At 41.8% G+C, this 24,423-nt stretch overlaps 1 protein-coding gene across 2 annotated transcripts in view; it reads right to left on the reverse strand.

The window, feature by feature from the left end:
- Positions 1 to 222: 222 nt before the first annotated feature.
- The window catches only part of ATAD2B (ATPase family AAA domain containing 2B), a 133,636-nt gene continuing 109,435 nt past the window's right edge, over positions 223 to 24,423 (reverse strand). For both annotated transcript variants that reach the window (XM_075598454.1, XM_075598453.1), the window contains exons 25-28: positions 17,863 to 18,534; positions 7,862 to 7,956; positions 6,736 to 6,864; positions 223 to 2,167 (exon numbers count right to left, since the gene is read on the reverse strand). In XM_075598454.1, the coding sequence (XP_075454569.1) occupies positions 2,126 to 2,167; positions 6,736 to 6,864; positions 7,862 to 7,956; positions 17,863 to 18,534 (938 nt within the window). In that variant the 3' untranslated portion in view covers positions 223 to 2,125. The remainder of the gene's footprint in view (positions 2,168 to 6,735; positions 6,865 to 7,861; positions 7,957 to 17,862; positions 18,535 to 24,423) is intronic.

Genomic DNA, 24,423 nt, shown 5'->3' on the forward strand with positions numbered 1-24,423 from the left:
TCCCGCTGCTTATAATGGAGGTTGGCAAGGCAACAGAACTGTATAAATATGGCAGACTAGGCACGCATCTGTGTGCTGGAGATACTCTAACCCCGTCAGTGCTCAATTGCCGGCAAATAATTGCAATGCACTGCACTGAATGAGTTAGGTAATATTTTTTTCTAAGGAAAAAGACCACTGGGGGCTTGGGACTATTACACAGTTAAGTTAGTTTATTTTGAAAAAAAAAATAATAAAAAAAAAATTAAACATTCTATATAAATGTAAAAAAAAAAAAATGTATATTAGTGTAGCAACTATGTAACATGAACAGCTCATCTTCTGCAGCGTGCTGCATATCGAGGACCAACCAACCGAGATGGTAATTATGAAGAGACGCACTAAATACTGTCTGTAACTTTAATACAAAAAAAAAAAAAAAAACCTATGGTAACTTGTTCTCACTAGTTCAATACTGGTCTGTCCACTTACAAAAAAAAGCAATGAAAAAAGTTAAGGAGTGGGAAAGAAAGTTACGTTTAAGAAATATGCTTCTGGTAAGACCAAAAAGCAGCAACATCACAAGGATGAAAATGGGGTGTAGATGTTTAACTTGTACAGTATGTAAAAAAAGCTGCAAGCACCAATACGTAAAGTGCCTGTTTCATCCAAGAAAGTAGGCTCCTTTTTCTGTTTCAACAGTGGGGGAAACTGGTACATACATGGGACCAGGGCTTAGTTTTGGTCTTCTTAGATCTTCTGCAAAAGCCCACTGTACGCGACAACGCTCAATGTGCCATTGGACTCCTGCATAAAGTGACTCGTGTAACCTTTAACTCCTTTTCTGTTAAAAGGGCGTATGGCGCTGTGGAAAATAATGAAGAGGCCTAACGCTCATCCTTACCACCAACCTATCAGAAACAAAAACATTACGTGTTAACGCCTTCAGTGCTAGAAAGGATCAAACAAAGGGGCTAAATTAGTGGCTCCAAAAATCACACGTAGCTCTCAAATTCCATAACGTATGGTTGTGTCCGAGTCTTGTAAGTCGTCATTACACGGTGACCCCTTTTAGCTTGTATAGAATGTTTAATGCTTTTTTTTTTTTAACATAGAAATATACAGTTGTATATTAGGATTTGTTTAAAAAAATGTAATCTTGCTTGTGATTCTGGTAAAGAGACAAATGTAACCCTGAAAAAGTATAGGAGAGATTCAACGAGGACCCTTTCACTACCAACGGCTATTCAGCACCAGTTGAAATACTAACATGGTTTGCACTTGCAGGGCAGCTCCCCCTGTGCAGCATTCTTACAAAGAGCTTATGCTGCAGAAAACGGAGGACACTCCATCATTCTGCCGATGTGGAGATGAAGACCCAACAGAAATGCCAACAATGGATTTCAGTGAAGGAGCCCAATCAACACCATGAATTTGAGCATAATATCAGGCAGAGGGCAGCTTTTTTCCCCCCTGACCCAGCAACAAAATCCAAACCATTGAATATCCTAATTTAGTTTAAAAAAAAAAAAAAAAGGAAAAGAAAAAAGGCACGAAAAGGGCAGCCCCGGTGAGCAGAGTTCAGTCTGAAAATGGATTTTTAAATCAGCTGCCACTGACTGCTCTTCATTCTGCTTCTTAGACAGCATTTCACAACACAACTGAAACAGGATGAGTGGGAAAAGATGGATAGAGAACATGGAGGAAAAGTTACAAATTCAAGCTCCTGGTTAACATTGTGTGTGTGTGATCCAGTTTTGCGCAGTCCCAGCTCGTAAATTTACACCCCTTCTGATACAGGAAGGGGATGTTGGTGCTTAACGGTTTAAGTGTCTGACACTAGAATGCAAGTAGAAATGGGGGCTTTCCTACCCCCGCCCCAACATTAGCACCGAGAATCTTCAAGATGTGATGTTGTGTTTTCTTCCACCGTGACGTGGAGGTCTGTTTGGTTCTAGTAGGCTGGTTGGCATCAGATACCTGAGACGATAGCACCAATCTCATCGAAAAGTAGAGGGAGAGAGGACGAACGCTGGAGAACGAAGCTCAGCAGCCGACTTGGTGCTACTGGAAATAAAAATCTGATGGCTCAGAGGACAGCTCTCCCACGAGCAGCCAGGGGATAAACCTGCTGCTCCAGCAGTCTTCACAGGAATGTTTCAAACATGTGAACGGTTCTTTCCATCTCCTGCAAGGAAAAAGAAATCCACAAAACGTTTAATAGTTGAAAAGGTGCTACTAAAACAATAGTCCAACTAAAGGGACACCTTTTTACCACCTTGCCGTCCCATTATCTTCCTGGCCACATATCACTGTGGAATCCTAGAACTTAGTTTGAAAAAGTATTAATGTAAAATAGTATTTTCCTGCTGCGTAGTCCTAATCGCTACATTTGTGCTGCTATCAAACCTCTAAGAAAAGCAGTGGCATTTGTTGTAAGGTGCAATGAAACCAGGAGGAAAAAAAGAGAAAAAAAGGGTTGGGTACAAACACTCCTAAACCAGTAATTTTCAAACCACTTTATATGACCACACACATTTTAACTCAAGATCGAGTAAATTCGGTATACGGGTAGACAGCATTGCATTGAAGCTTTTTAACTCTGAAGATGTTGGCTAAATGATACCCATATAAAAAAAAAAACACGTTAACGCTGTGATTGCAGGAATCTCTCTTTCAAGCTGAAGGTGCAATTACTCATCTAAAAAACATTTGTGATTTTTTTTTTTTTTACACAATTTAATGGCCTCTCAAACAAATGTAACAGCTTAAGGTAAACATTGACTGCTTTTGTTTGTGGAATTAAAGCACAAATTATTTGTAGGGCCTCATTGAGGGAATGTTTGTCTGTTATGTGTTTCCTTTACTCCCAACCTGTCCTTATCAGGGAGCCAATAAAAAATAAGGCACAATAGAGGGGAACTTGCCTTACAGCTTCGAGACAAGACCGGAAGAGTATTTAGATGACTTAAGTAACGTTACTACTCCAAAACAGAGCAGACTTACTATTGGCAGCCAAATTCAATCACAAAAAGTTTCAGAATATAAAAGCAATCAAACAAAAATAATGTTCTGGTGACAAACCCAAAGTAAGGAGTTAAGAAGACTACTATTTTTCTTTATATAACCTGAAACCACAGGACATTACCAAAAGCCAACCAGGTGTCACCATATATGATTATATATAAGGGAGCAGGTTTAGAGGAGAAATAGGCGTTTAAAATTATTTTTTTTTAACATCGCTTTCAAGCAGGCCGCCTCCTGAGCCCAATTAATTTCAGCTCAGGGGAACCGTTGCTTCGCGAAATACCTCCAAAAGGGGGTGCCGGTATCTTGGCAAAGTTTAAAGCTTCAGCGTCCCATGGGCCAATAGAAAGCCAACCGTGAGCCAACTTCATATTGGCCTGCAGGGCGCGGAGGCTTTGAAACGCCATTACGTGAATCCTGCTAGCCGAGCAGCTTCGGGCATTCCTCACAGAGGCAAGTATCTGCGGAAGCAAGGGATTCCCAAAGCTGAAATTAATGGGGTTCAGCTTCAAAGACCCCAACCTTTAAATACTATGTTAAAAAAACAAAAACGTTTAATCACTAGCGTGATTAGCATCTTTAAGCAGCTCTCCTCAGAATCCAAGGTAGCACTGGATCTTCTGATCCCCCAGAATTAAGTAAAGCAAGCAATTAAAGCCATAAAAGCAAATGCATCTCATGGGCCGGGTGGCTTATTCAATGGCTATTACAATAAGTTTGTTGCTAGTTCATTTCCCATTTTACCAAAATATTCAGTCTCCTCATGGAGGAATCTATATGCCTGGCATCTATAACCAGGGCCCCCATTGTGGTGATCTACAAAGAGAGGAAAAATTGTTCTAAATGAGAAAATCCATCCTGATCAAGTGGGCGATGTTAATCTAATACAGGTAGCAAATAAAACTGGGGTGTCAGCAGTGGTGTTGAACCTGGACACAGAAAGCATTTGATAGAATAAAGGTGGTAATGTATCTGTGCCTATGAGAACAATTGGCTTTGGAACTAAATTCTTGACGGGAGTTAAAGCCCTCTACACAAACCCTTTCGCTAATGGAACAAGACAGGGATGCCCACTGTCCCCTCATATTTGATATGATCACTGAATCTGTAGATTTACATCCCTTTCCAATGTCTTCCAGGATGTGGACACATTTGATCTTTTCTCAAATGATAAAATAAACAGCTCAAAAACTGAAGCTATGATATTAAATATTCCAAACCCAATTAACTACAAGATAAACTTTAAATTTCAAATGGTGCACAGATTCCATCACATACCTAGGCGTACAAATCACCACGACATACGAAAAACAATATACTGCGAACTACTTGCACCTCCAAGAGAATCTCTGTAATCTTTTCATTCCAGCAATAGTCCAGTGTCTTGGATAGGTCAAATAGCTGCCGTTAAAATGAATATTCTGCCCAAGATGCTGTACTACTTCCACACCTTCCCAATTGGAGTACCCACTATAGATTTAACCAAGATTCAAAAGAAAATATTTACATTTATACGGAAACACAAGAGGCCTCGGAATCACCAGTCAATATTGTTAAGGCTGACGTATTCAGGGGGCTTGGTCGTACCAAACGTTAGTGAATATTACAAGGCTGTCCAGCTATCCTTGAACACCCAGCATATTACAGTAGCCTCTACCTGTGTGTATAAGGTTTTATTGTTTATACTGTGCTCCCCAACCTTTGTTTTTTCTGCTCAGATTAAGCATCCTGGATAGATCCTGGTGGGGTTGAGCCGTAGGAGGAAACTCCAAACCAAAGGGTGATAATATTCCCCTCATTATCCTAGAGAGCGCCCGGGTATTTTCTGCATTTGTCCAGCTTATGCATCTGACTTCATGGCATTATAAAATAGGAGACAAAAAGGTGGGTCAAAATAAGAGCCCCTCCTTTGTGAACCAGTGAGGCTTAGGGATATCCTCTGGCTACTGCAACATTGAAGACCTAAAGAGGTACCATCCTCAAAACATTGCTGTTGCATTTGGGACATAAATAGATCAGGTACCCTTCTCCCACTTAACTCCACTATTTGCAAATTCAGCCTGCCAGGCATGGACCCTGGGGGTTTCCTACTAGGTAGGAACATGGACCGCCAACTTGCTATATAAAAAGGCCAGATTGTGCCATTTTCCTCGCGATTTCAGTTGACAAATTCTGAGATATTTGCGGCCGCGCCACTTTGTCTCCAACAACAAGCCGGCTAAATCTAGGACTCTGAGTCTGTGTGACATGAGGGAGGCAAAGAAAGGCATCACATCCATGCAGGCTTGAATCATTTTGATCAAAAAGATGCAATCATATGACTCCTTTGTTATACAGACTCAGGTTCCAAATGTAAACATGTCCCTAGTATATTTAAGCCCAAATTGTTCTTTTGTTTTGAAATCCCACCAGGAAGACATTGCTTTGCCACCTGAGACATCCCTGTGGATCCTTCTATCTTGTTCAATAACAAAGTAAAGGAAAATAATGTACAGACCAATTTCAGAAGAATGTTTCAAAAGATTTCATTTTTTTTATTTGAAGGAAGGTCTTCTGATGTTCGAGCACCGTGCTTTAACGTTGGCGTTATCTAGACCTATCCTAAAATCGGGGTCACCAAAAAGGGGCGAGTCAGAGAGCTTTTAGAAGTTTCATTTAAAGCTTCCCAAAGTTGTGATATAGTTGGGAAGACAATGCAGTGGAAAGCTCCGAGATGTCTTGGATACCAAAGTACCATTTCCAATCTAAAAAGGTGCAATTACAGATGATTCTATTTGAAACCAAATCACTTGAGACCCAGCTGCACCTGTCAGGAGATTAGTGGACATACTTGGTCGACTTTATAATATGGGAGGAGGCGGCGGCGGCAGTGCCAATCCTCCATCTGAAGGCGGAGGTCTACTAGACGCACAACTGGTAATTAGAGGTGATTAAACTTCCTGGAGGATACCCCAACGTATTGTGCAGTGTTTTTGAAGTAGTAGGCTGCTGAGGAAGTTTCTAATAATATGACTAAAGAATAATAATTTTATTCGTTTAATCCCCTCTAATTACCAGTTGAGTTTAGTTTTGGAGGTGGCTGTCTTGAGCTTGACTGGGGTACACTGGAGCGCCAGAGATAGTAAAAACAATCCTATCAGTAACAGCAGCTCACATGAATACCTTTCCTTTACCCACGCAAGTATCCAGAATGCCACAGATAAAGCTGCCCCTTATTTACTCGGTTCCGGCCAGCACTGACATCACTTCCATTGGAATTGTGCTGGTACAGAGTGGATGGCGATGCCGCTAGGCGATGCCGCTAGGCGATGCACCTGCACTTCTACAAATGCGGTCTCGTGTCTACACCCCACTTCCCTTTGCAGGTGCAATTGGGGCACAGATCGAGGGAAATTCAAACACGCGCCGGAAAAGGCAGCGTAATGGTAGCACATAAGGCTCCAAAAAAGATCATGATCTCTCACACACACAAAAAACTGCCGCCCTTTTGTAGAAGAAAAGAAAAGATTGGCGGGTTTGCGAGGGAGCATTATTATTAATGATCATTATTATGTACACAGTTCTGTGCCTGGTGTTGTCGTTTTACATTCACATACATACAAAAAGCGAGGCATATTTTATTTACTTTACGCAAACACATGAAAAGCAAATATGATGGTGGGTAATCATACAATTTAATAATGCATGTTTACTTGAAGCCATCTACAAAGAGAAAATAAAATCACTCACCTCCACGAGTTGTGTTTTGTCACTATTCTTTCTGTGCAGGTAGATACACTGACTGAGAATGGAATACCACCTTTCCAGGTGATCAACAGCCAAATTGTTGCTTTTTTTCACCAACGTGTCAAGAAGTTTCTAAGTAAACAAAAAGATAAACAAGTGAACAATGGTGTGCTTTGCTGAAAATAAAACAAACACGAAACTCGGCAACACGATCATTACACTACAAGCTATGGATGGCCATGACAGATTGGATGGAAACGCGCATCATTTATTATGCAGACACAACACGCCTACAGACAGAGGCAGCAGCCGTTATTACTTTTGCACAGGAATGCTGCTGAGCGGTTGGCCAAAAATAAAAACCCTCAAAAGGAACGGAACATCCTAATTCACTAAAAAAAAAAAAAAAAAAAAAAAAACCATTTAATCATTGTTAACCATTCTTTTTACGTTGATCACACCCCATAAAAGCCTGACATGTTAAAATAGTTAAAGAGGTGCCAGCTTTTATGCAGTATGATGTAAGTAATAAGAACTTTATAATGATGAAACATTGCGTTTAGTGAATTAGGACGCGTGTGGATCAGGTCTGCTGTCAAATGCTCTAATGAATTTTAGGATTTTGTATTGCAGAGAATATCTTATGTAAAACAAAGGCTGATTTGTTAAATCCACAATCATGTTTCTCTACAAGGCAGTGCTCATTCATTGATTAATCACAGAAATCAATGCAGTATTTTTCACATCTTCACACCTTAGTCAGTGAAAGAAGAATAAGTTGTACAGTTTATGCCACGGACATTCAACGACTAGTTTTCGTGTAATAAACATTTACATTATGCAATGTGTGAAAAATGCACAGAAAGTACCATATACATTTTGATTCAGCCATGCATAGGTACGTGCATAGGTACGTGCATAGGTACATGCATAGGTACATGCATAGGTACATGGATGCAATTTTACATGACAAAGTAACTGGCTACAATATAAAAACCCTGATCGCCATAGAGTACATTAAATTCCAATGGGAAATAAGGGACAAGAGTTTGACCTGTGTTGGAATACACTTATACTTTGAAACATCTCAGGTTAGTCCCTTTGGTTACTTTAGTAATATGGGAACTACCTTGAGTCTGTAATGGTCAACAATCAGGGGCGGCTCTGGGTCGGTCAGTTCCTCCAAAACCTGGTCCTTCTGCAATGTCCTACTGCCTGATTCACCTACAATATGGTGAAAAGAAAACATTCATATGATATATACTATAGGAACGCATGCAATACAAAACCGAAAGTCTTTAAAGCACTTGTATATACGTATAATGAGTGTGCGCGTGGTAAGGACAATGATACAGTATATTAGAAATACACTTATGTATTGCCTGGCATGTCCTAGGACCGCGTTAGGAGGCAGCCATGCTACCGCTGAGCGCGCTTGGCGCTTTCACTTCAATGAAACTCTATATGTACGGCCACGCTCGTGCACGTACGCTCTTCAAAGCTCAGCGCCTGGAGAGACATGGAAATTTGACTTCCAAGCGCTGAGCAGGGTCACATGACCCTTCAATAACCAATGGGGAGAGAGAGGCAGATACAGAAAGGGGAGAGACTGTATCGGATGAGTGGAGAGAGAATGGAGGGAAGGGGGGAGGGGAAGGGAGAGAGGTAGGGAGAGAGGGGGGAAGAGAGATGGGAAGGGAGGAGGAACGAGAGAATGGAGGAGGGGAGACAAGAGAATGGAGGGGGGGAACGAGGGAATGGAGTAAGGGGTGGGGAACGAGGGAATGGAGTAAGGGGTGGGGAACGAGGGAATGGAGTAAGGGGTCGGGAACAAGAGACTGGAGGGAGGGGGGGGGGGAAACGAGAGACTGGAGGGAGGGGGGGAAACGAGACTGGAGGGAGGGGGGGAAACGAGAGAATGGAGGGAGGGGGGAAACGAGAAAATGGAGGGAGGGGGGAACGAGAGAAGGAGGGAGGGGGGAACGAGAGTAGGAGGGAGGGGGGGCGAGGGGAAGGAAGAGAATGGGAGGGACGGGGGGCAAGGGAGAGAATGGAGGGAAGGGAAACAGAGACACACAGAGAGACACAGACACACACACCCCCGACCCAGCCAATGACACACACCCTCCCCTTAAATACCAAGCCTGCTCCGCCCCCCGCTCTCAAATTTGTGACGGACAGCCGAGCGCTCCTGCTTGGAGAAGCGGTGATGTCACCGCTCTCAAGCATGAGCAAGCTCAGTGGCAGCAGCCTTATAGGCTATATATAAACATGACATTCTCTTCATATGACAGTGAAAATTATCCTGCGCTTGACATCAGACTCTTGATACTTGATACTTTAAGATGTTTAACCAAGGATCCAAAAGTAGTTGTGGTTTTAATTAACCAGCTGCTCAACATTTAAATCATGCACACTCTGGGCGTAACCTTTCATTACAACAACCAAGCTTTCCCCATCTTGAAGGTTGTTAATGCAGCAATTTCCAATCAAATCTGGTTTAAAACAAACAAAACAACAATTACTTTTGTGGACATGGGGGTCCTTCACAGCAGGGCCCACACGTTTTAACCACCAGAAACCTCTAGTCCAAGAGATATTCCATGGCCCGTCTCCAGCACTTTCAGTAAATAAAAAGTAGGAATCAGTCACAGTAATGGCCAATATTACTGCTCCCCATAACAAGCTTTCCCTAACGTATTGGAATACAGGTATTGCCTCTGCCAACACCTATTTTTATTTCCCGATAACGCAGAGAAATCAGAATCTATTGATAACAGCTGCAATTTGCTCCTGGTTCAGAACGTGTCTCCCCTTATCAAGTACCTAGGGTAACAAGAACCATACACGGAGGACAAGCTTTCAGAAACGTCTGCATACTTCTCGTGGGAACAGAACAAAAGCAGATGGGTCCAACAGGAGTAACAGAAAAGTTGTAGTGAGAACATATTGATGGAAAAAGGGCAGATGGGGAGAATATAAAATGATCATAGATCTTTCAGAGCTGCTCAATCTCTCAGTACGATAGTTTAGGTGAATCAACATGGTGTAATGTGTATTAAACTGCCACGGCAGTTGCCCGATACTTTGGCGTTAAGATTTGGGCCATTACATCTCACAGCCATCAGATTTAAAAGTGTAATATTAGGCAAATGTAATTATGTATGTACAGCTTTATTTCTATTGTGCCCACAGCTGTACTTCGCACTTTACAAGAGACAATACAGTAGGGAATTATAGAACAAGAAGTGAAACAAATAACAATAGGAAAGGAAATCTCTGCATGGAGAGCTTACAATCTAAGTGGTATAATGGGAAATTTACAGAGGCCGCAGGTAAGGGAATAAGTGCAGTAGATGGCAGTCATTGGTAGGAGTGACTATGCGTGTGTGACAGTAGCCATGAGCTAATGAAATGCTTCATCTAAGAGGTGAGTTTTAAGGTTAGTCTTAAAGGTGGGGATAGATGGTGCTTCGCGTAATCAGAGTGTGAGGGAGTTAAGGCAGTGAGGGGTTAAAGGTTTATGGCGAGAGAAAGAGAGAGCAGTAGGCTGCGAAAGGAGGCAGTAGTGGGTAGAACGCAGGAGACGAGCAGGGGCATAGCAAAGCCGATATGTAGTAAGGAGCAGATGAATGGAGAGCCTTGAAGGTAAGGAGGAGAACTTTGTGGGCGATCCGAAACTTGATGCGAAGCCAGGAGATGGATTTAAGAAGGAGATGAGCAGAGACTGTTTTGGGAGAAAGTGAAATTATTCCTGCAGCAGAATTGTGGATAGATTACAAAGGAGAAAGTTATGAGGCAGGGAGGCCTGTTAGCATGCATTGAGTTTTAGCAGCAGCGTGACAGAGAAAAGAGCGGATTTTAACAATATTATGGAGGCGGAAGCGACACGTTTTTAGCCATGCCGTGAATGGAGAAGGAAAGGGAAGAGTCAAATGTCACTCCTAAGTAACGTGCTTTGGTGACCGGATAGATGGTAGTTTATGGTGATGGAAAAAAGGAGATTTTGGGCCAGGTTTAGAGGAAAATATGAGGAGCTCAGTTATAAAATTATTGTTGTTACTAATGGAATTGTAGTATACCCGAATTCCTTTACAATATATAGTCTTTCAAAATGTATTTTTAGTTTCAATAAATGATTTTCTGTAACTCCAGGAGAGTGGCTAATGCATGGGTTTTTCTTTTCATTCATCAAATCATCTTAATAGCGCATGTATCTAATGAAGGTTTATTTGGTGGTAGCTAAGCTACAAGTCTGGTTAGTTTATGGCAGAATCCTGCATTACAGGAGAAAAGAATAAGATCACCAGAATTAAAACATTTCATTAACCCTTGCATTAACAGAGGGACCAGCAAGGGCTGCAGGCCTCATCTGGCAGCAACATTGTTAAATATGATTTTCAGATACATTTAATGAAAACTTGCTGTTTTGGTGGCAGGTCAGGTCCCTGTTGTTGCAGCACATTGGTTTATAATCAGTTTGCTTAGATTTTGAGCAGAAAAATACTATTTCTATGATTCAAAAAAAAGTGAGCATATGAGAGACAGTTTTATAGTAGGTTTAGATGTACTGCCCTTTGCAAAAAAGCTTATCTGTAGCCTTTATGATCTCAAGTTAATGAAGACCAAATAAACAAGGGATTGTGTCTAAGTAGTAGAATTCTTGCAGGTTGCCTGCTATTGTGAACTTTACAGAGCTTAACAGGGTTGGTGGCCAATAATTGTTTTTCAACTTCAAGTCAGTTGTTTGGAAAAACTTGCTCGTCACGTACGAACCCCTGCTAGCACGCCACCTGCATACGGGACAAGGGTTAATACCGACGCTCGCAAGCGCACCCACTCTTCACCCACTCAGGGGTCCCTCAAAATGGGTTGTATCTCTCCTCAAGCCGTCCCAATATACCACCGCCACGAACAGCACAAAAGTGAGCACGTGACTTTAGATATGCAACCAGGGTTAATACACAAGGCTTCTCTAGCAACCGCCCTTTCTCCTCTGCAAGGAACCAGCGAGTTAGTCTTAACCCCTACTCAATTGCACATCATAACCGTCCACTGCCACAACCTGAGGTTATGCAGATATGATAAAAGATCTTAGACTAAAATATCCCCCAGGGCCTCAGGTCCCTGTTAATTACAAGTCGAACTATGCACTCTAATACAAAATCAGTTGTAGTAACATGTGCCCGAATTTAGCAAGTTATTCTCTCCAGCGTGCACAAAGTTCATTCAGAGTCCAAAGCATTACTTATTAAATGGTTTAATATATATATAAAAATACAATAGGGCACCTTCATGAGCCCACCCATTCTACAACATACCTTGAAGCTGTTCTCCCCCAACCCTGTCTGTAGACCTTGATTAATTCAATTGACACCTTGAGTGGGCCATCCACATGGACACCCCTCCTCAAGCAAATTCCTTTGAAATTCAGAGCAGTTCAAATAACAGTTTCAGACTCAGCATTTTGTATTCTTGTTAAAAGTGTAGCTCATTAACCCCTTAAGCACCATAGGGATCTCAAGTTAATGAAGACCAAATAAACAAGGGGTTGTGTCTAAGTAGTAGAATTCTTGCAGGTTGCCTGCTATTGTGAACTTTACAGAGCTTAACAGGGTTGGTGGCCAATAATAGTTTTTCAACTTCAAGTCAGTTGTTTGGAAAAACTTGCTCAAAACAAAATGTGTTTCAGTGCGGTAGAGCAGCTGAAAATTTCTCCATGCATCATAATGGTAAACGCTCTCTGACTCCCTAAACCGAGTTTAAAGCGACACCTGTCCATGCCATGGAAAATGATGCACCCTTCCTTTTGGCATCAGTAGTGGCATTTTTAAAAGCACGTGTAACCAACCTCCTATAGGTTTACTAGAAGGTTGGGGTGTATCGGGCCAATCCTGTGTTGCCATGGGATCATGATATCACAGAGTATATTAGAGAAAGAGAAGGTTAGGTTCCAGGATGCCAAAAGGAGAGGTGCCTCGGGGAGAGTAGATAAGTAATATTTATAAAGGAATAGCACCGACCAAGCCGCCGTTTATTGTGTTGAAGATAGGGACAGTAACCTATAAGTTAGGATCCCCAAGAGAAGGAATGGAGTCCTGAATATTTAAGGAAAATGAATACGGCACGTCACAGAGGGCCTCAGGAAAGAGGGCTCCAGGGTGTTGGCGAATCAGCTCTAACTGCGGATTTGCACTAATATTCCTCATCAGTCTTTATGGAAATGGCAGTTCCCAAACAGGCCAAAGGCATTGGGTCATGTAGGAAAGAAACCCCAGGATTCCCGTAGGGGGCCTAGAGTAATCGGATTAATACTGATGAGGATCCTAAAGCAACAAAAGGGAGGGCCAGGTCCCACATCTACGTAGAGCAACCAAGTCAATGTACCTCCATTCGAGTGTAGGCACTGATGGAAGAACCATATTCATGTATGTCTGATATAAAACACAGTGCAACATTGTCAATGTGTGTATGAACAGTACCTGTGCTAGGGGATACGATTAAATAACAGTTGTACTACAAACATTCCTGGCGCCCATTGGTATACATCCTCGCTACCTCAACGCCCAACCATTTTAATCCAGCCCCTGGGTCAAGGTAATCCATGTTGAGTAGTCAACCTTTCCACAACGATGAAAACTCCCTAGGAGTCGGGCAGGGAGGGTTACACACATGACATGACATCTGTTCCCACAAGCAGCACAAATAATGCATGCTTTTATAACAATTTTTATTTTAATGAAGAACGTGCGTGCCTGCCAGTTTTAGTTACATAGTTACATAGTAGATGATGTTGAAAAAAGACATAGGTCCATTCAACCTATGATAAATTTAGACAACAGATACTATATCCTATATCTATACTTACTTATTGATCCAGAGGAAGGCAAACAAAAAACCCCATTAAGGGGAAAAATAAATTCCTTCCTGACTCCAAGAATTGGCAATCGGATTAATCCCTGGATCAACATCCTTCCCATGTATACTTATTTGGTATATCCCTGTATACCTTTCCCATCTAAAAAGATGTCCAACCTTTTTTTTAACAAATCTATTGTAATCTGCCATCACAGTCTCCATGGGTAATGAATTCCACATTTTAACTGCCCTTACTGTAAAGAACCCTTTCCTTTGTTGCTGGTGAAATTTCCTTTCCTCCAACCTTAAGGGATGGCCCTGAGTCCTTTGTACTGCCCGTGGGATGAATAGTTCTTTTGAAAGCTCCTTGTATTGTCCCTGAATATATTTGTATATAGTTATCATATCCCCTCTTAGATGCCTCTTTTCTAATGTAAATAAATCTAATTTAGCTAGCCTCTCCTCATAAGTTAGAATGTCCACCCCCTTTATTAATTTGGTGGCTCTTCTCTGCACTCTTTCTAGTTCCATAATGTCTTTTCTTAGGATTTTCTTGGATATCGCTGCAGAACTCCTTCATGTCCTTGCGACGCATTATATACATATCGTCTGGTTCTTCAGGTGGGATATCTATCTCTGGGTCTGCTGCTGCTGGTTGTGTAGGAGATGCAGGTATTTCGGCCCTGGCCGCCTCTTTACTCCTAAAATATGTGGACACTGTTTGGGTTTTCTTCCGTGGGGTTTTGGTCGATGCCATTCCTGCGTGTTTAGCTGTACTCTGCAGGTATTTAAATGTGAAACCGCCGCTTTTCTGCTGCTTTGAATTGCTTATATGCGCCGGGGGGGGAACAGAGCTCACAATTTAAGCTGCTATTTACCCTCCCGTCGCGCATGCGCCTCAGACGCCTCTTTTCTAATGTAAATAAATCTAATTTAGCTAGCCTCTCCTCATAAGTTAGCTTGTCCATCCCCTTTATTTATTTGGTGGCTCTTCTCTGCACTCTCTCTAGTTCCATAATGTCTTTTCTTAGGATTGGTGCCCAAAATTGTACTCCATATTCAAGGTGTGGTCTTACTAATGCTTTGTAAAGGGGCATAATTATGTTTACTTCCCTTCCATCCATTGCCCGTTTGATGCAAGATAAGCTCTTGTTTGCCTTTGCAGCTACTGCATGACATTGGGCATTATTGCTAAGCCTGCAGTCTACAAGCACTCCTAAATCCTTCTCCATCAAGGATTCTCCCAATATATCTCCATTTAATTTGTAAGTCGCCTTTTTATTCTTGCATCCCAAATGCATAACCTTACATTTATCTGTATTAAACCTCATCTGCCGCCATTTACCTGCCCACGTTTCCAGTCTCTCCAAGTCCTTCTGAAGAGAAATTACATCCTGCTCTGATTCTATTACCTTACACAATTTAGTATCATCAGCGAAGATGGAGACTTTGCTCTCGATCCCAACCTCAAGATAATTAATAAACATGTTAAAAAGCAGGGGTCCCAGTTCCGATCCCTGAGGTACTCCACTCACGACTTTAGCCCAACCTGAAAAAGTTTTATTTATGACAACCCCCTGTTGTCTGTCCTTTAACCAGTTTTCAATCCAGGTGCATATATTATAACTGAGTCCAATTTTCTTTATTTTGTACACCAACCTCGTGTGAAACCATATCAAAAGCCATTGCAAAATCTAAGTAGACCACATTAACTGCATTACCCTGGTCTAAATTCCTACTTACCTCCTCAAAGAAACAAATAAGGTTAGTTTGGCAAGATCTATCCTTCATAAATCCATGCTAACTATTACTAATAATTTTGTTTTCCATTAAGTATTCCTGAATATTATCCTGTATTAAACCTTCAAGTAGTTTCCCTACTATTGAAGTCAGGCTTACAGGTCTGTAATTTCCCGGTTGTGATCTAGCTCCCTTTTTAAATATAGGCACCACATCTGCTTTACGCCAATCTTGCGGTACTGAGCCTGTGGAAATGGAGTCCTTGAATATTAAATATAATGGTTTGGCTATTACTGAGCTTAACTCGTTGAGAACTCTTGGATGTATGCCATCGGGGCCAGGTGCCTTATTTACTTTAATTTTTTCAAGTCGCTTATGAACTTCTTCCTCGGTTAACCAATTGTTCATTAATATGGAGGTTGTGGCTTCCTCCTGCGGCACTACTATTGAACTTGATTCTTCCCTGGTAAACACAGAGGCAAAGAATTTGTTTAATACCTCAGCTTTTTCCTCATCTCTAATAATCTGCCTGCCCATCTCACACTGAAATGGTCCTATATTTTCTTTTCTCATTTTTTTGTTATTAAGGTACTTAAAGAACTTTTTAGGGTTGACCTTAGTTTCTATTGCAATCCTTTTTTCATTATCCATTTTTGCAAATTTGATTGCCCATTTGCAATTTTTGTTACATTCCTTATAATTCTGATACGATGTCTCTGTCCCTTCTGACTTAAAGAATCTAAATGCCTTCCTCTTCTTGTCCATTTCCTCCCCTACCTGTTTATTTAGCCACATTGGTTTTGACTTATTTCTTTTATACTTATTACCCAAGGGTATACACTGGTAAGTGTGCTTTTCTAACAATGTTTTAAAGACTGCCCATTTATCTTCTACATTTTTCCTGCAAAAACATCATCCCAGTGTATTACTTGTAGATTAGACCTTAGTTTATTAAAATCTGCCTTTCTAAAGTTTAAGGTCTTTGTTGAACCCAAGAAATATATTTTTTGATAATTTATTTCAAATGAGACCATGTTATGATCACTGTTAACAAATATTCAAGTCCTGGAACATTTGGGTATTACTTCTACATTGTTTGATATGACCAAATCCAGTATTGCCCCTCTCCTGGTTGGTTCCTCAATAATTTGGGTCATATAATTTTCTTTAAGCACCCCCAAAAACCTATTTCCTTTTGTTGTAATGCTAATCTCATTGCCCCAGTCTGTGTCTGGATAATTAAAATCCCCCATTATACAAACATGGACCAGTTTTGATGCCTTCTCCATTTGCAAAAGTATTTTAGCTTCCTCAATCTCACAGATATTTGGTGGTTTATAGCATATTACCACAAACATTTTCTTTATACTTTCTTTATACCTCCACTGCTAATTTATATCCACAAAGTCTCTACATTTTCATCATTCCCTTCATAAACATCATCCCTTATAATAGGTTTTAGATCCGGTTTAACATATAAACATACTCCACCTCCCCTTCTATTTGTTCAATCCTTCCGAAAAAGAGAATAACCCTCTAAATTAACTGTCCAGTCATGAGTTTCATCCCACCATGTTTCAGTAATGCCTATGATATCATACTGCTCCCTTGCAGCTATTAATTCAAGCTCCCCCATTTTATCTGTCAGGCTTCTTGCATTAGCAAGCATGCATTTCAGTTTTTTTTCAGCCTGTACTATTATCTTATCTGCTCCTTCCTTTCTGCGCCCACTTGGTTTAGTCTTTAGAAGTTTTCTAGTATTATCTGTATTTACTATGGGTGTCTCACTGCTTGTCAAACTCGCACTTGCCCCCGTTCTACCTCCATACCACCTTGTATCCTCCTCTATTCCATTTAGTTCATTATCTGTTTCATTCCCCTCCCCCCTTATCCTCATAAGTTCAAAATGACATCAGAAAAATTATGTGTTTGAGTCATAAAACGTAAGTTGGACAAGCAAATATGATATTTTTTACACAAATGTACTATATCTGTACAAGGCTAAAGCTTGGCGATGCTCAGTTTAGGAGGGAGGCAGAGGCATTAATGACATACCTGCCTAGGTTTTCCCATTTTCCATAACTTGGGGCCCCAAAAGGGAGGCTTGTCAGTTGTCCCCACGCAAAGATAGTAATTGTGAAAATTTTACTGCATACATTTTGTTTTGCTACATTTTAAATGTATTTCATTAGATTTATGGTTGGTTGTGACACCTCTTCGGGTACCATCATTACAATTATTCCTAAATAAAATTAGTGTACAAGCTTTCATAACACCTACATTTCTTTCATCAAGTATGCGGCCAGGAATTGCTGTGCTACTAATGTATTAATACAGAGTATTAAATGTTATACCGTAATGTTCTAAATTATATATGATAAAAAAAATTGATTAACAATATTAAAATATATTATAAGTCATTAGCCAAGCAATGTGGGGTACAATAGAATCACAATACAGTTTAAAATGGAACTGTAGTTTCTAAAAGGGTTGAAAACTAGTGTACATAAATAACGCATAAATAAGCCTTACCTTCCTGAGGAACCTCCGTTGCAACTTGCCCTGGCTTCCTGCTAGGATCACTGCCCTGTGCCGCCTCTGTATGTAACTGCTGCTGCACTTCATCACCATCCGACCTTGTTGCATTGTGACAATTGACTGCGATTTGTTCCTCAGTGCGGTGTCCCTCTAAATCGGAGCTCTGCTTTATCTCAACGACTAAAAGGGCACCAACTTTTCCTTTGCCATTATGAAATCCTGATATCTCTACGCTCTCCAAGCTGTCGATAGAAGCGTCCCCATTTAAACAGGCTGTTGCAGGAGGCGGATCCTTTGTGGCCAGCACTCCTTTTTTCGGTGCCACTTTGGTATTTATCAGCAGCGATTCATTTGAACTATCCTCCTCTGTTGACAAAAAGCTGCTTCCCTTCCCAGGGGTGCCGTTCTGATGCTCAGCCTCTCCGTCCATGAGGTCACAAGATGACTCATCATTGGTCACTGAAAGGTCCCCTGTCTCCTCTCCGTTCTCCTCATGGTAGTCTGTGCTGACCTCCAAGTCTCCATTCTCCAGGGCTTCTTCATGATTTTCGTACTCTCTAAACTTGCCGTCCTCTTCATCTTTCTTCAAGTAATAGCTGGACTTCTTTTTCCTGATTATGCCTCTTCCCCATTGGGGGCGACGACGCTGCTTCTTCCGAATTGGAACTGTTTTGGGATAAAACAGACAGAACTTTAGTGCTCACCCAGCCTTATATTCCTGAGCACTAGAAACAACCAGATCATGGGTGCTGAAAACAATTTTTTTTTCAAATGTATTTCTTAAACGTAGCAAGGCTGCTAGACAACAAACACTTCAGTCAATACACACATCTGTTTCCCCAAAGTTTGCTCTATGCTCAATGTGTTTCAACAGTTCGAGTTTCACAAGACTGAGCCAGGAGCAAGTAGGTCTGGTAGAAAAGGCCAAATGGAGCAAGTAGATGCCTGAAGCCGGTTGCAGGCTTTCCTTAAAATCAAAAGTCATTCTTAACTACAAACAAAGGTCTTGGATGCCAACTCATTGCTGCCGGTTAAATCAATAAGACCAACTTTAACACAAACTGCACTCAATTTCAAGTTCCTGAATTAGTGTTATTTTCCTGCTTCTGTCCAATATTTAATTCGACCTTATATGTGTGCAACCAAAAACATTCGGCTAGAAACAGATTGTATGAACCTGAAATAAATACTTTTGAGCGGCTACTTCTCTGTACCGTAAGTTTATTGAAGGTGTTTGAGACAAAGAGGCTGATTTTACATACTCCGAGGCAGCCGATCGCACTGCGATCAGGCGAACCCACACACTGAAGTCAAACGCGCTTCGGTCACACAATCAGTCCCTTAATTGTAGCAGCAAGCTTTTGTCAATGCCTGTATTAAAGAAGGAACTAAATCCCACACTATTTGAGTGACACTGCAACAGGCTTTGGGAATTTGTAAGCGGCATGTAGATGACCGTATGACCTGTTGATAAACAAGAATACTTGTTAAAATTAAGTTGGAGTATCTCACCACTACATAACAAGCATGCCCTTCCTTACACACCCAATCTACGATTCTGATTGGAACTTAAATTGTGCTCCTCATTAGTTTTTTCCCATTATAGATGAATAAATCCAGTTATGCAAAAACTAGATAACCCCTTTTTTAAGTTTGGTAACAATATTAACATCATAGATTATAAAGCTACAGAACCATGAAGTTTCCTTTGAACAGCATACAGTATACCATTTTCATTCGGAGATTCTATACAGGACATAAGAGTGAAGCTGTTATGATTAGATCATGATAATTTAGTGTCAATTTGCTGGAGCCCTGGGAATACAAATTGACCACTGCCAACAATAAGGACACATGAGGCAGCGGGGTGGGGGGGGGGGGGGGGAGAGAGAATTTGCAGAAGAGGAAACTATGGCTTTCAAAAATCAGTATTTTAAATTAGAAGAGAAAAATAAAAAAAAATGTCGAGGAAATCCCAACTGTTTCCCCAGTATTAAAGCAGCAATCCGGCTTTTTTTTTTTTTTACATTTCTTTTGAGTTATAGGTTTGAAGCAGGGGGTCTACGGAGCTGAACCTCGTTAATTTCAACTCTGGAGACCCCTGCTTCCTGAAATACATACATCAGTAGGGGGTGCTGGACTGTGTGCGGCTAGCGAAATTGCGGCCGTGATGTCATCCCTTGCTTCCTATTGGGCCATTAGGACATTTAAACCTGCAGGAGCTGCTACCGGGACCACTTATGGAGGCAAGTATCTTGAGGAGCAGGAGCTCCCCGGAGATAAAATGAATGCGGTTCAGTTCCGGAAACCCCCTGCTTCAGACCTATTAAATGTAAAAATTAAGGAAAGCAGATTGCCGCTTTAATACTGGGTGCGCAGTCGGGGCTTCATCGCCAGCAGTGCAGTAAAGGGGTATCATTTTATCAGACCTGAGATGCTGTGCAATATGGGGGCAAAGGCTTTTCAAATTGACATTACATATTCATGTACAGGTATAGTGTTTAACGGAAAAGTTCCCGAACTGCTTCAGGGCTGTATAATGACACAGGCTGCAGGCTCCTCCAGCACTACGAAGGTTAATTAACAAACCCATTTGTGGTTAAGCAGAAACACAATTACTGAACAAGGGTTATGAGAGAGAAAAGCAGTACATCATTCAGGTATACAATGCACCACTAGCACCATCTTCTGGAGAGAGCGAAAAGCACGAAAAGACTTCTGTAAGAGACTAAAAAGTGGGGGCAGAGGACTGCATTGGATGTCATCCATATAAGGGCATTAGTCCCCTCCACCCCACTTCGGAGGTAAACAGATAGTAAGGCCAGTCAAATGAACCGAGTACAAAACATAAGCAACAAGCATATTAGGCCTCCGATCAGGAAAGAAGAATAGCAATTGGGATCTAAACAAAATGGGTGTATGGGCCTCTGTCAAAGCACACAGACATAGCCCAGCTCCCTCAGTGGTGCCACTGGTACAGCAGGGAGAAGGGGCAGGAAAGAACGAGGGATAAGCGAGAGAGACTAGGAGAAGACTTGCCAAAAAACTAGTGTATTTCCCACACACCCAACCCCATAATAAAGACAATCCGAAGTTTGAGATATGGACGCAAAAAAAAAAAAAAAAATGAATGAATGGGATAGTAGTGGGACAGTGTGTGGTTACAGGACACCTTTTACAAGTTATCCATTTTCAGGCTATAATTGTTTCAGGTTCTCAATCGTCGCAGCAACGCTTGTTAACAAGGCCGGCTCGGGAGAATGCCACCATTTTGCAGCCACTTACATTTAAGTGAAAAGTGGTGTTGGAATGAGGGGTGGAGGAAGAGACTAACCTGAAGGTTACCTCTTGTGAATCCTAGCCTGAAGATAGAGTTATTGGAGCGATTTGAGATATTGAGCAGGCTGATTTTACTGGTGTAAGTTTCAATAAAGTTGTGACCTTATTTTGCCAAAACAAAAAAGTGTGTGGTGTCTCTGCCGTAGGATAAGGGGGGGGGGGGGGGGAGAGTTGGTAAAGGTCATATGCCACCCATTTCTCCTTCCCATTTGTTGAGCCTCTGCTTGCTTATAGGCTAGGGCCAGCAAGATTCTATGAATAAGTATTATTTCTGTGCGTCTTCATCAGCCACCAGCTCAATATTAATTTACCAGTTAAGCGGGCCTCTCTTCCCCATGGCCTGGGCAAGATTTAAAAAAATGTGTGTGTATGCATATGCGTATATGGGTGTGTATGCATATGCGTATATGGGTGTGTATGCATATGCGTATACGGGTGTGTATGCATATGCGTATACGGGTGTGTATGCGTATACGGGTGTGTGTATGCGTATACGGGTGTGTGTGTGCGTATGTATATGTGTATATGGTTATTTGGGTGTGCGCATGCGTATGTGTATATGGGTGTATTTGGGTGTATCTGGGTGACACACAATGTCCTTGTGATAAACAATATATTGGTTGGACAACCAGAAAACTTTAAATAAGACCGGCAGGACACAACAAATATCCAAAAAGGGTTTCAACACCACACCCTACAAACACTTCAAAGAACAACATTCACAAGATGATCCAACAAGACTAAGGCTGGGGCCATGGTGCCGCAGACCGTGCGATCAGACTGCCTTAAGTGATCGCGTCCATGAAGCGTGCTGGCGCATGCGTAGGCAGGAGGGGATGCGCGTTGCGCAAGAAATCAGTTGAAACCGATGTCTTGGCATGACAGGCCGGTCACGTGAGCGGTTCGCCCAATGAGGGCAAACCAGCTCCTTGACGCCCCTAGGAACGTGCCTCCCACGGCCCGTCCACCATGGCCAGGGAAAGCACCCGCTTCCCTCACAGCCTCCGCGCGGGCGAATGCACCATGGCCCCAGCCTAATATGCACGGGTATCAAAAAGTTAAAACTAAATTGGAGGGGAGATAAAATTGTCCAAATATCTCAGCAAGAAACTAGATGCATACTCTGAAAACATTAATCCCCAAAGGATTAAACACAGAAATGTATCTGGGAGCAATATTGAATAGACTAATTTGATTAGATTATGACAATTACATAATCAAAATAGCTCCTAAATCTATAGTAGCTGTTCACGATTTTCCTTTTGTCTTTGCTCTTGGTGAACACCCCTGTTTTCTCAGAATAGCGGATTTAATATGCTGGCTCAAACTAAAGTAAAATAGACACTTCATAGATACACTACTGCATGTCCTTTCTACAGGATTATGATTTCTGTTACAAAGTATAACTCTACCAGATAGCTCAAGACTATTTTGAGGATGTATATAACCATGTATATACATTATAGAAAATTCTAATTACAGGAATATGTACTTTAGCATGTTAGCCCTAAAGCCTGACTTAATTGCCAAAACATTCCTGTCTTGTTTATGCAGTTTACCTCTACATACGAACATGTCTACTATAGTTGTAATATCTACTCTTCTACAGTATCCCATATATTTTTTTTTTTAATTTTTAAACACTATATTGTTACATTTAGCTTATTAGTAATAAAATATTGTGTTTTTAAAGCTTCAGACCAAGCAATATCCTACATGTATTTTTTTTAAATAAATTAGTTCTGTACTATGAGAAAACACTTCTAGCATTTTTTTTTTAAAAACAACTCTGAATTACATTTTTAATGTATTATAATGTAACAAGTAGTGTTGTACCGGCTTCTGAGGATTGTCGGGTACCGGGTATCAGGGGAAATGTGTGGGCCAGGTACCCAACCGGGTAGTTTTGCCTTAACTGCAGCGACGGGTGAGGAGGACCACAGGCAGACATCCTGGTGGCGGTGGCAGCAGAGGACATCATTGTTGAGCCAGTGGGAGCAGCGGAACACATCATATCACAGCTGGTCCGAGCTGGGGAACATGTGACCGGAGCATTGGACAGCCGGGGAGGAGCTGCCTGTCCAATAGGAACGCCCTTACGCCGGTCACGTTTCCTGGCTCCCAACAGCACTGGCTGTGATGGGATGTGTTCTGCTGCTCCCACTGGCTCAACAAGGACATCCTCTCTGCTGCTACCGCCACCAGGATGTCTGCCGCTGCTACCACGATGTCGCCGTGGTCCTCCTCACCCTCCGCCGCCGGCTGCAGGTAGGTGTTCTGCTGCTCTGCTTCTGCCGTTCTCCAAGAGGAGCACCGAGGGAGCCAAAAGGAAATGACCTGGAACCGGGTCCCAGCCCCTGGGTCCGGGGCCGGGTAATTTCCAGGTAGTTAAAATAGTGCCGGGTAATTTCCGGGTACTCGGTACATCGCTAGTAACAAGCATTTTTTTGTTTCTATAACAAATCATTTACAAACGCACATCCCCTTCCTCTTCTGAATCAGGCTCTGGCACACCCCTTTTTGAGCCCTGCCCTCTCTCTAGCAGTGCACCAATTGTATCTAGTGACTGCCGGGTCACATGATCTTCCCCACAGAACTTTATCAGTGCAGCAGAAGAGGACCAAAGATGCAGCCATTTAGTGAACCCCTGAGACGAATCTTAGGCAATCGATCACAGGAGAATGGATCGATCGGCAACTTTGCTAATTACTTATTGTGTGGATTGTATTGATGCACAAAAAATACAAATAAAAACCGGCAGCTTGGACTGCTGCTTTAAATAATTTAGCAGGCACCACGTTTTCATTCACCCCAATTAACTGGTGATTAATTGTAATTAAACTATATCAAGACTAACGGCAGCAGACATTGCCATCACCCCTGATGCTGATTAGCAAAGTGCGTAGGATTAATTCCCTGAACTGCCCACCTACCCGCATCAGACTCTGCCCACGGATGCCTACAACTGACGTCATCAAATGAGACAAAAGAGACGGAGACCGAGCAGTGTCACGGAGGAGAGCCTTCCACACGTCCCCTCGGCGTTCAGAGGTGGAACCAGCGAGCTGACTGCAATCGCGGATAAAGACCATGCTGGCCGGTTCCCAGTACATGCTTACATTTGCAGACATTCTGTAAGTTTGATTTTAAATGTGCAATATACCTTTTTATACCAGTATCACACTATGCTGTGCTCCTTATTTTAGGAGCCTTGGT

The sequence above is a fragment of the Ascaphus truei genome, chromosome 4, assembly GCF_040206685.1.
Source record: "Ascaphus truei isolate aAscTru1 chromosome 4, aAscTru1.hap1, whole genome shotgun sequence".
NCBI lineage: Eukaryota > Metazoa > Chordata > Amphibia > Anura > Ascaphidae > Ascaphus > Ascaphus truei.